Below are 12,955 nucleotides of genomic sequence, written 5' to 3'. Positions count from 1 at the left end.
GTCTTAAGATGATAAGAGGAAAGGAGAGGATTCCACTCATAACTAAGAATTTGCTTTACTCTGTGGACCATCTCTCATTGTAACATATTACAGGTTATCCTCGACTTATGACTCATTTGAGTTACAGTGGACTGCACTTATCACCTTCCTTTTTCTTGTGTGCATCTTATCATTAGTAATATGTACTACATACAGTGTTGCAGTGTGTAACTTGCTGATGTTACCATTCTCAGGTGTTCACTTGCAGACAACTAAAGATTGGATTTATAAAGATACTGATAATAAAAGGCAGTAATAATGAAAACTAAAAAAAAAAAAAAAGGTACGCAGTTTATGTCTGAATCAAGTTATGACAGAGTCATGGGAATGGGACCGCGTTGTAAGATGGAGACTACCTGTATTTGAGAAGAAGAACCCTCCCTCCATCCTGAAGGTTTGCTTCCTTTTCGGAGTGGCTAATAGACTGTGTTTATTACAGGTATATGAGTAGACCAGTGATGAGCGGACCAGGACTCTATGACCCCACAACCATCATGAATGCAGATATTCTAGCATATTGTCAGAAAGAAGGATGGTGCAAATTAGCTTTTTATCTCCTAGCATTTTTTTACTACCTATACGGGTAAGTTTTGAAAATATGATTTCACTTTGCTGCTTAAAATGTTTGCATTCATATGGTCTTATCCCCTTAAGATCCAATTGGAAGAATACCTCGTGTCCTCAGTGGTGGTAACTAGTAATGGCACAGTACACACCAGCAAATTCACACATGTTCAAGATGACATACACTGGTGTTTGTCAAGGAGGGAAACTGGTGTGCAGTCAGAGGCCGAAACTTTGATCAAGGTGCTGCTTCCTAAGTTTTCACGTGTATTCACTCAGTGCAGGACAGCCCTTATTCTCCATGGCAGCGTGATGGCAGTGAGAGGATATTGCTGTGCGAGTTTGCAAAGAAGTTTCTGCTTGACTTTACTGTTCTTCTGAGACTGCGATTAATTTTTTCCTTATCATTCTTCATAAACTGTATGCTATGCCTTTTATTTTCTTGTTTGCTTGATCTGAATGGGATGAACGAAAGGAAGTTCTGCTTACTGGGTGGTACAGTTATCCATTCTTCTTCTTTTATATCATAATGGACACGTATTGCCTTTCCTCTGGGTCAGGGTTTCTCAGTCTTGGCACTGCTGACATTTTGGGTAGGAGAAGTCTTTGTTGTGGGAGTTGTCTTGTGCATTGTAGGATGTTTAGTGGCATCCCTAGCTTCTACCCACTAGATGCCAGTAGCATCCCTTCCCCCAGGGTGACAACCGAAAGTGTCTCTAGACATTGCCATATGCCTTCTGTGGGGCGAGCTCCCCCGCCCCGTGTATTGTAAGTAGAGTAAAACGGCTGCTTAATCAAGCTAGGAAAGGTCACTGTTAAGAATGGAGTTTTAGTGTCTCGTTAAGCTATATAAATACAGTTTTCTCATCTTTTCCTAATATGTGTTCAACTAGAGATGGCTTTCCACCTGATTTTCAAAATATGAAGAAAATCAGCTGTATAAAAATGAAATTGTTACAATAATTAAGCTTTCATTTCCTCTCCTTTCTGTTATTTGAAAACTTGGTAAGTATTATATGGTAGCTTATTCATAATTTTTCTTTATATCATTTAAGTTTGCATTATAGAAATGGATGAATGGTTAGAAACTTAGGAAAAAGATTTTTTATGTTTTCAGAGGTCATAACTGAAAGTGATGTTGCTCATGTATGAAACAAAGATAGTGAATAGATTCTGAAAAGTGAGATTCTATGTGTCATTCTCTTTTCCTGTTAATTTTCTTTTTTTTTTTTTTTTTTTTAAGTTTTCTGTAACAAGTGCCTAGAACAGTGCTGGCATATAGTAGGCACTGAAAACATTTGTAAGAGGAAAAAAAAAAAAAGAATGACTGGATAAATGGTAAAGTTGGAGATGTGCAATTGTGGGAAAATGCTCACTAGGAGATGGTGGCACTAGGACATTCATTTGGATTTTAAAATTGTGAAGTTTGCTAACTCCTTGCTTTATATTTCCATTTAGAGATGCATGCTTTTGAACTATGTCCCTATGCGTTTCCCATATCACTCTTTATGTAGAATTGTCCCTGGCAGTTCCTAAGCCTAAATTGAATGGTCAAGGTTGTTGTTAAGATTGCTGTGGAGTTGATTCTCGTGGCAACTTCACGTACGCAGAGTAGAACTGCTCCATAGGGTTGTCATTCGGAAGTAGATTGCCAGGCCTGTCTTTCGAGGCACCTCTGGGTGAGTTTGAATCAACCTTTTGGCTAGTAGTCCAGCGCCTAACCTTTATGCCACCCAGGGATTCCTAAATTGAATGGTCATTGCCTTTTATTTTGCTCATTTGTCTCCCTCCTGCTGTTGCCTAGAGCCTTGCTTTAGTGGGTAAGTTCTTTAATTGATCATTCCCATCTGTAAAATGGGGATAATAATAGTACCTATGTTCTAGAACTACTTTGAAGATTAAGTGAAGTCATGTATATAAGACCTAGAAGAGGGCCTGGCACGAAGCGAGCCCTCTGGAGATTGGCGTGCCTACTGTTAGACTCAACTCCAGAACAGTGCAGTGCTTTGGATTGCTTCTCTGAGCTCTGATTCCCCGTTAAGCCTTCAGCTGTGCTGTTCTTGCTAAAATTGGAAAGGAAGTGTGGGACAACTACAGCACATGCGTTGAGCCAAGCCCTACCTTAGGCAAAAGTCCATAAATGCAAATTAAAATTATATTGTGAACTTGTCATTGGTTTTTTCATGTTCTGTGATGGGTTGATACCCCAGATACATTTGCTGTATAAAGCAGGTTTGACGTTTTGATGCCCTTAGTTTTATAATTAGGAATGTTTGAATTAACAGCCTTTTTCTTCTTTTCAGCATGATCTATGTTTTGGTGAGCTCTTAGAACAACACACAGAAGAATTGGTCCAGTTAAGTGCATGCAGAAGCCACCAAATGAAGGGATTCTATCCAGCGAGATCCTGTTTCCAAGAGTAGCCTATGGAATCTGATCAATTACTTTAAAAAATGACTCCTTATTTTTTAAATGTTTCCACATTTTTTGCTTGTGGAAAGACTGTTTTCATATGTTATACTCGGATAAAGAATTTAAATGGAATTACGTATAAATTAACATAAAATGATTACCTCTGGTGTTGCCAGGTTTGAACTTGCACTCCTTAAGGAACAGCCATAACCCTCTGAATGATTGCATTAATTACTGACTGTCCTTAGTCCATTGGCAGCTTTTGTGTATAGGAACTTGTAGGGCTCGTTGTGGTTTTATTGAAATGCCCATCTAATTATAAATTAGCTGTAGATATCAGGTGGTTTTGACGAACTGAAAACGTTTGTCTGACCAGTGGGAAACTTTATGGGTTTCCTTGTCTATCATGTAGATGATTATATATGGATACCTTTACAAAATAAGAAGAATGGGATTTTTTTCTCCTTTGACTTGAATATTATCCCTGTATATTGCATGAATGAGAGATTTCCCATATTTCCATCAGAGTAATATACTTGCTTTAATTCTTAAGCATAAGTGAACATGATATAAAAATATATACTAATTGTGAAGGATGCATTTAAAGCTATTTTAAATGTGTTTTTATTTGTAAGACTACTTATTAAGAAATCGGTTATTATACTGTTCTAATCTGGTGGCAAAAGTATTCTTAAGAATTTGCAAGTACCTTAGATTTTCAGAACTGAATGAGAGAGAACATTGTATAACCACCCTGCTGTTCCTTTAGTGCAGTACAATAAAACTCTGAAATTAAGACTTATTTTCAGTGCATTGTTTTAAAGATTACAAATAGCTATTTCTTAACTTGCTTAATTTGTAATAAAGACATATTACTGTCAATTTTTTAAAAAAATAGTAGAGTATTACATTGTGGTTTTTCTTAAAAATACCATGCCTGGATTTAAAAAGGAAGATTTTTAAATGGCCACGCATGTTACTTCTGCTGTCATTTGAGAGAGATATTTTATTGACAAGATTCATAAGTGTTGATGTCACAGCACCATCATTTCTCTTACCAGTTTAAAAAATCGTGGCACTTAAGTGTTTTAAATACCTTGTTTTCCTTTCTGAAACAGCAGGTTTAAGGTAAAATCACTTACAACCTTGTTTGAGTTTTTGCTGCTTCTTGAAAGGCAGGGAAATTATGGCATGCATGTTTTCATAAGTATCCTTGTGCTTCTATTTGGCATGAGGTAGTTTAAGGCAATTGAAAATAGTGTAAGTGGTTCAGAAATTTCTTGAACGATATATAGAAACTTCACATAATGATCAAGGGAGTTTATGGAAGTTTTACTGTAAGAACTCTTTGAGTTAGATGCTGTTTTATTCTCTAGTAGTGAAAAATGCTTTGAAATAATGCTTCGTCACCTTTGAGAGAGTAGCTCTTACTGTTGTGGATGGGGCGTAGGGGTGCGTGTGTTGAAGAAGAGGATGTAGAACCAGAAGAATGAGGAGAGAGAAACCATTTCATAGCAAGGAATGCTTTAAAGAGTGTTGTGTTTTATATTTATAGTCTGGAGAACACCTAGAAGGATCTGTTCCCTAGTCCGTGCAGTAAATTATTTATTGAGTACTTGCTTCGTGACAGCGTTGTGCTAGCTAGGCACTAGAGATTCATGCGCTGAGTATGAGCAGTCATTCAGTTTCTAATCTACCTAATTATATTAGCAACACTCCTCATTTTTCTTGTTCACAGGTACTTCTGATCATGAGAGAGCTGGCCAAGTCTTCCATAATTCAGATATGTAGGTTTCCTGGGGCTGCTGCTTTAGTATTCCGGTCAAAGTGTTTTCAGGAATGCTTGCTCTCTCAGCAAACATTGCTTCCTTTTAAAAGTTTTAACAGAACCAACCCCGTTGCCGTCGAATTGATTCCGACTCATAGTGACCGGATAGGACAGAGTGGATCTGCCCCATGGAGTTTCCAAGGAGCGCCTGGGGGATTTGACCTGCCGACCTTTTGGTTAGCAGCTGTAGCTCTTAACATCCTTTTAATTACCTATTCTAGAATATTCCCTAGGATTAATGTAAAGTTTACTGGTCACAATTTGTGGAAGCCATCTTAAAATCAAGCTTCAAAAATTAGATATGTAGTCCTCAGTTGGTTCCTCAAAGATGAAGGACAGTGAGGTTCACCTGTCTCAGTGGTAGGTGTTAGTTCCTAGGCACGTAACTGATTAGAAGATTGAGTACCTGGGTACTCTTGTAATATCGATCCACTTTTGCCTTTTCCAGTGTTTTGTGAATTAGATTACTTAACAAAGAGAAAGCAGAAGCAAAATACTTTGGTTAGACAGTATCCCACTGGCTCTTTTCCTTGCTCTGCATTTACTTTGTTGCTCCATTAATCTGTTTTGGATGGCATAGCTTAACTTCTGTTATTTCTGCAGGTTCATCTGAGGCATAATTAGCTGAGATCTTAATCCCTTCCAGTTTATATCAGACTGTTTCCTGTGTAGCCACAGCTCTTTATTTAGGTACTCTTTTCCTTGTTACAGTTACTTTTGATATTACATGTTTTGACCCATCTTTAAGAGCTTTCCAACAACCCTCAGAAACCATTTCCCCCATTTGTGCCCATTCTCTTGCATATGGCGTATCACACTGTGGTTTTATCTACATACCAACAACTCTTTGTTGCTGTGGGTACTACAGAGTATCTTGAATTAAACAATTTATATAACTTTTTTTTTTTTTAAGCAGTTATTCTGTTGAGTAATGCTATATTTGGCAGTATGTCCCTTTAGTACTAAGGAGGCATGGGGTAAAAACTACTTAAATACTCAGTATCCAAGTTTTACTAATGATATTTGATGATTTTCACAGTGCTTAATTTATATCTCCCAGCCACTCGTCTCAAGGTAGAGGACAGTTTGGTTCCAGCCTGTAGACAAATTATAATTTGTATGAGGTGTGAATTATTTTTCATGGGAAGGGAGAGTGATAGGAAATGACCAAACAACTTTGGGCATATATTGGCTATTACTAAAGCATCTGTGAAGCCTCATGGATTATACCATGAATTGCTAGATGCACCAGCCAAGTTTAGCTACTTGGATAAAGGTCTTTCACAAAGCAACAAAGTTTGTGGCATGGGTCTTTTTCAAACCCTGTTTAGTGATTTTCAGCTTGGAGACTGCTCATGGTACTAGCTCTGATAGAGCTCTTTCTGCTACCCAAGTCAGCATAGTTTGGAGATGTGTCTTATGTGTGCATAGAAAGGAAATAGAGATATAGATGCACTTTGAAACTGGTGAAGTCTTTTTTTGGACAACTTTTTTTTTTTTCCCTCCAATGATATGTTTATGAATAGTGTTCATTGAATATTATTGCCATGGTGCAGATAAGAAAGCTAGTTGCATATCCAGACTTCTGTGTATCTCTTGTACTCTGCAGGGGATGAGCTTTCATTTTAGGTGTGGCTGCATTATAAACCCAAACCAAGCCTGTTGCTATAAAGTCAATACCGACTCATAGTGACCCTGTAGGCTACATGATAGTGCAACATATCAAACCCATTCAGATATTGATCTGTATTAAAATCTATAACTAGATTTGTAATATCGAGTTTACTTATTTATACTGTTTTCCACAAATGTGTATCTCTAATCAATTGTACAGTATAATTATAAATCAGAAATATTGATGGCAAAAATATTTTAAAACAGTACTCTTTTTAGAGGAGAAAAAGATAAAAATATTGATCTCTGGTATGAGTAATACAGCTTAGAGGATGATTCTGAACTCCTTGGTGATCCAGGAGAAAAAATGTGATTCTGTTTCTGGATATGTCAGCTAGCTTTCTTAAAACAGTTTTACTTGGACTGTAATCAAGAGTTCTAAAGTTAAATGTCTTAAATGAATGAACAACTCTGCTGCTTGTTCTGCTGATGTCAGAAAATAGTATTAACCATATAGGGTGATGGAGCTATGGGTTGTAGTGAAGGTTTCATCATACATTGGTTGACTAATCCACATTGTGGAAGTAAACATGTAGAGAAAATCCCAACATGCAAAAGAATGGATTAAATCTCACATGGAAGTTAACTTTTATTGTACAGTGCTTTCTCTAAGTATTTAAATGTCTTTGGTTATCATGTTCATGTATTCTAGAGAAGAAACGGTTCTTAAATAGTAGATGGATGACTAAGTAGATCTTAAAACTACTAAGAGAAACATAAAATGTAGTTAGCTCTCTGTGCTCATGGTTTGTTAACCTCAATGGTGCTGTACCACTGTCCAAAGAAAATGCCCTCAAGTAGTCCTACCTTTCTCCCTGGAGCTTGATTGATTTTGCTTTTGTATATTTAATAAAAACGGTCTCAAATGTTTCCTTGTGTAATTTATGGATAATGGTTGAGTCTGTGTATTAGTTCAGTTTCAGATGCAGCTCACTTTGGCTTGTGTACGACCAGGACTCTAAGATTGTCTCCCTGCCACGGTTGTTTTGGGGGATGTTACACACATTAGGCAGATAATACTTTCCCTAGAATGTTGGAAATTACCTGTCATTAAACATAACTGGGCAATTATATTTGGGTAGTGAGCATCCTGTGTTTCTCTGCTATGGAATAATTGATGTTTTTCCTTATATTTAGTATCAAAGTAGTTTAGTCAAACATTTTAAATGTGTAAGGCTTAGCTAGCACTTTCAGTGGAAATTGAGAGATGCATACACTTTGAAAATTCAATTGATTATTAAAGGATTTGATTAATCTGTGCCAATATTGTCCTTCCATTTTCCTCAATATTCATGGATAGGCTATATATTTATAGTGGGTGAATGCTAATACAAGATTTACTAATGTCAGTTTTAATGACTGCCTAAAGTTTAATTGAGTATTGTGATTTTAAATTATATGCTGTTGTAATAATCATGAAGAAGGCAACTCTGTCATTGTATCCAGTACTTAAAGAAAATAACTTTCCTTGGTACAATTTTGGACATTATCATTTGAGATAAAAAATTCTTAATCATGTATATACTGGTGGGTTTTGTGATTCTCCCATCTTTAGTACTCATAAAATCTTAAGTTCTAGAAACAGTGTATAAAAGCACTAAAATATTGATTTTATATTGCAGTACATACTGGCTCTGGTCTGAAGTTCTCCAACAGCACTTGCAATTGTTTTAGAGAATTCCTTAAGGAAATTGGTTCATTGGCAGCAAGAGGAATGTGAGACAAAATTAAGAACTTTGGTCACTGTATGGTCATTTAAAAACTAAGTTTTGATGTGAAATTAACTTTTTTGTGTGTGGAAGTACCTATGATTCTGTAAACTGGTCGTAGTAGCCAAATGACTATTGGTTGACTTTTGCGGTTTCCAGTAGCCAAGAGAGCTGTGTGACTACTGTATGTGTCACTGAAACCACTCACGTCTCTTAAAATGAGGTGGCTTTGAATCGTTGTGTGACCCTTGTCTGTAGTTCAGATGGCTGCTTGGGTAACTCAAAGTTGAAGAAAAAAACATGTTCTGTAGTATAAGGTGAGGTAAAGGAATGAGAGAGTTGAGATTAAGCTGTAGATAAATGCTTGGTAAAGAAATGTGAATGAAGAACAGGCTGAACCAATGAATTCCTTATCCCTGAAAATGTTCCAGCAGATGCTGAATAAACTCTTGTTGGGAATGATGCTGTATTGGGAAGGAAAATTACTAGATGATTGACAGGATCCCTTATAATTCTGTAGGTCTGTGAAGTAGAAAAAACAATGGAAAAAATTTTGAGTGGAATAGAGGGTGAAAGTTATTTATAAGTAAGCTTGGATACCCATACCAATTTTCATACTTATTACTGTGCCATATATCACACAGTAGTTACAAACAGTAACATGAAGTTTAAAAAAAAAAAAAGTCAAATATTTTTTCCATATGCTTTTTTCAGCATTACCCCCGGGTAAAATATACCAAAGCAGCCAGTACATTTTTAAAAAGGACCATTGTAGAGCAATTTTTCTCTCTCTCCCCTATGAGAGATGAAAAAGACAATGAAATTTTTTAATAAAAGCTTTAGGAATATCTGCACATATACATTGACATTCAAGTTGATAACGCTGGTGGTTTCATTACAATACAGATTACCTTAGAGATTCTTAAATTTCAGCCATGGTCATATATATGCTGTTTGAAATTGTTTATCTAGATACAGATCTTGATAGTGCCTCTCTTGAGGATAGATGTGCAGCTAGTTTGTCCCGGAACTCATGAAGATAATTATATTGCTGAAAAAAGTAAAGGCAAGTTAAAATATATTGTAGAAAACTAGTTCCCAGAGTAGTCACAATAATAACAAGAATCAGGAATAAAAATATAATTGGCTAAGATCAAATTTTACCTCCTTTTGGGTAAGAAAGCATTTGCATTATGGAGAAGTTTTATCTTTTAATAAAGCTACATACATAGTATGAAAAGCTATTTAAAAATATCTAAAAATCAGAAGGTAGCATGAGATACAGGTGAATATTTTATAAGTTGGTTAAATCCTTTCTCCTTTCACTGGCAGGACCAAACAAGATAATTAACAGTACATGAATGCATTATTTTTGTTAACGTTTTTTCCCCTTGGGAGTAAGCTGGGAGAGGGCACTTTGGGTAGCAATTAAAAGTGGTATAATCAAGAAAATCTGTTAATTTATAGAAGCCCTAGTTTTCTGCTTTTGTGATGACAATCCATTTGGAACAATTTTCATAGTAGACAATATTAAAACAAAAAAAACCCCTCTCGCTGATCTTAACAGATAAGCAAATGAAAGCTTTAAATAATTTATCTGGAGTTTTAATATCTTCCCAGAGGATATCCTTACTATGCTAATAATCTAATTTCATATCATTATTGAGAAGGTGAAACTGCATTCTAACTTCCATCAGCAGAGACTCGTAAAGCACAAGGAAGGTTAAAGCCTGCTTGCCACAGAATACAGAGGTGATAAATTGACAGCCGATATTAACATGGGTCTAATTCTCTCCAAAACTGAGGATGTAAAGACATTTCATACACACACATTAGACCATGTGTTCTGTTTTGTTTCAAAGAAGAGAGACTTGATCTTATATTTGAAGAATCATTTGATTTTATCAGATAATAAGGGGAATTCTCTGTTTTCAGAACATGTTCAGAGAAAGCTAGCATTTTGGGAAGTGGATACAGTCTAGGTTATTTTGTGAATGACCTTATTTAAGCCCTGCTTATGAGGCTGCTTGGTGAATGTATCAGTTATTACAAGAATTCGTTGTCTGTGGCACTTGTGAGAGCCCTAACCCTGGGAAGATGGACTCTAAAGCCCAAGGAGCCACCTACAGACTGGGATTCTGTAGTACCCTGCCTGATGATGGAGCACTAAAGGGGAGACAGGATGCTTGGGAAAAGAAGAAAAATCAGTTTTACAGATCTACAAATAAAGTGAAATCTGCAGAATCTTAGTAACATAATTAATACACAATAACTTCCTTGAGCCATTGCTACTGCAGTGTTTCTGAAGCGGTAAGGGGAAAGTAATTGGAAGATGTCACTTTGTCCACAGCAAAGGATAATTAGCATTGTTTTACATTTTTTTTTTGTATTATAGCCATTCATCTATCAGTAGTAAATGTTTTTGTGATATAATAGGATCTTCATTAATCTTCTTGGCCAAAAGTTTGCCCAGAAAATTACCAAGTTATAAGTGACAGTCTCATTGTTAGAAGTGAGAGGATCCATTCCTAGAACTTAATAGGGCAGTAACTGAGCAGTAGTAGATCAGGAAGAGTAAACTAGAAAGTTCAAATTTTTTCATTATTTTGTTTGAAATATTGTGAGCTTTTGCAGACTTTAGTGTTATGTTTAAATGTAAATTTAAAAACAAACAGGTGATATTTGAATTATAGAAAGCTTTGGATTTTCATTTTACTGCCCTTTTGTTTATCTATTGCAGTGCATTTATAACTGCCCCAAACCCAACCCAACAAGAACAGTCAACCTCCGTACCTTTATGGTCTGTATTGCCCCTGATCCCCTGAGGTCTCTCAGGCTGTCTATGGCTTGCTGTGGTGATACTGTGTCAGACAGGTATAGTAGGAGACAAGCAGCTACTATTATGACAGAAAAATAATGTATTATTAAATAATATTAGTGATAGGTTAGCACATTTTATGTTTAATTAGATTTCTGTTGGTGCAGAAGACTTTGAGTTTGCTGTAGTTGTTCAAAATGAACTAAAAGTTTGAGGCCATTTAGTGTGTGTTTTTGGTAGGTAAATTATGATCTTAAATGACTGTGTGGTTGAATTAAAACTTAACACTTTTTTTAAAACAGCTTTATTGGGCTATAATTCACATATGTACACTTTATTCATTTAAAGTGTACAATTCAGTGGCTTTTAGTATATTCACAGATAGGTACAACTGTCACCACAGTCAATATTTTCATCACCTCAAAAAAAAAACCAAACAAAACCCCTGGACCCTTTAGCTATCACCCTTATCCCCTGATCCTCCCAAGCCCTAAGTAATTGCTAAAGACTGTCTCTACAGCTTTGCCTGTTGTGCACATTTTATATAAATGGAATCATATAATATGTGGTCTTTTGTGACTAGCTTCTTTCAATTAGCATGTTTTCAAGGTTCATCCATGTTGTAGTGTGTAGCAGTACTTCATTCCTTTTTATAGCCAAATAATATTCCATTGTATGGATATACCACATTTTGTTTATCCACTTGTCAGTTGATGGACATTTGGGTTGTTGTCATCTTTTAGCTATTATGAATAATACTGCTATAAACATTCATACACAAATTTTTGTGTGGACGTACGGCTTCATTTCTCTGTGGGTATATATCTAGGAGTAGAATTGCTAGGTCGTACGGTAACTAAGTTTAACTTTTAGAGGAACTGCCAGACTGTTTTCCAAAGTGGCTGCACCATTTTACATTTCCACCAGCAGTGTTATGGGGGTTCTGATTTCTTTACATCCTTGACGATGCTTGTTATTATTGACTTTTTGATTCTAGCCATCTTAGTGGGTTTGAAGTGGTATCTGACTGTGGTTTTGATTTGTATTTCCCTGTTGATGAATGATCTCGAGCACCTTTTCATGTGCTTGTTGGCCTACAGTAGTCTTACTTGGAAAAATATCTATTCGGATCCTTTGCCCACTTTAAAAATAGTGTGGTCATTTTATTATTGTAATAATTCTAGGTACAAGTCTCTTATATATGATTTGCAAATGTTTTTTCTCATTCTGTGGGTTGTCTTCACTTTTGATAGTGTCTTTTGAAGCACAAAAGTTTTTAATTTTGATGATGTCCAACACTAAAATGAATAACTGTTAGTACTGTTATACTGTTACTGTTTTGTAACACATTAAAAACTTCAGTATACAGTAATCAGCTTTGGTTTTCATACTTCAGTTCCCCATGGATATTAGTTAGAAGTTACTGTCAGTATCATAACACCTGCATGGGGAGAACATTAGAAAACAAAACAAGAATGCAGGTGGTAAATTGTTTTGCAGAACCCTCCAAAACAATGCTGAAAATACCTCCTAGTCCCATCCAAGTTTTCTAAGGAGCACAAGTTTAGGGCCTTCAATAATCCTTTGAGTTTTATCAGATTTATTATTGTGTTTTATTTTATTCCAAGTTGAGCATATGACCTAGAAACAGGAGTTTGCCTACTATGAAGCTAAAAAAAAAGAATGGAAATACATTTCTTACCAAGACAAGATCTCCCAAGTCCTCCATAACAGCTGAAAGGGGAATACAGTTTTGAAGTTAGTACATTTTCATTTCATCCCAACAGTTACAACTAAAGACGTGCTCTTCTTGTTTTCTGTTTATAAGCGCTGTGCCTTGCACATGGAGATTAATAAACCTTTTTGAAATAATCAAGAGCAAATTGTGCTTAATTTTATTTGTTGGGAGTT

At 36.0% G+C, this 12,955-nt stretch overlaps 2 protein-coding genes across 2 annotated transcripts in view; one reads left to right on the top strand and one right to left on the bottom strand.

The window, feature by feature from the left end:
- Positions 1-5,763, top strand: part of CNIH1 (cornichon family AMPA receptor auxiliary protein 1) — a 17,437-nt gene extending 11,674 nt beyond the window's left edge. The window contains exons 4-5 of the mRNA XM_004370877.2: positions 479-622; positions 2,907-5,763. Of these exons, the coding sequence (XP_004370934.1) occupies positions 479-622; positions 2,907-2,934 (172 nt within the window). The 3' untranslated portion in view covers positions 2,935-5,763. The remainder of the gene's footprint in view (positions 1-478; positions 623-2,906) is intronic.
- A 3,292-nt stretch (positions 5,764-9,055) lies between these two features.
- CDKN3 (cyclin dependent kinase inhibitor 3) overlaps positions 9,056-12,955 on the bottom strand; it is a 68,630-nt gene continuing 64,730 nt past the window's right edge. Inside the window, exons 6-8 of the mRNA XM_012560024.1 lie at positions 12,747-12,778; positions 11,020-11,123; positions 9,056-9,277 (exon numbers count right to left, since the gene is read on the bottom strand). Of these exons, the coding sequence (XP_012415478.1) occupies positions 9,191-9,277; positions 11,020-11,123; positions 12,747-12,778 (223 nt within the window). The 3' untranslated portion in view covers positions 9,056-9,190. The remainder of the gene's footprint in view (positions 9,278-11,019; positions 11,124-12,746; positions 12,779-12,955) is intronic.

The sequence above is a fragment of the Trichechus manatus genome, unplaced genomic scaffold, assembly GCF_000243295.1.
Source record: "Trichechus manatus latirostris isolate Lorelei unplaced genomic scaffold, TriManLat1.0 scaffold00010, whole genome shotgun sequence".
Taxonomy (NCBI): domain Eukaryota; kingdom Metazoa; phylum Chordata; class Mammalia; order Sirenia; family Trichechidae; genus Trichechus; species Trichechus manatus.
This window is presented reverse-complemented; position numbering and strand designations above follow the sequence as displayed.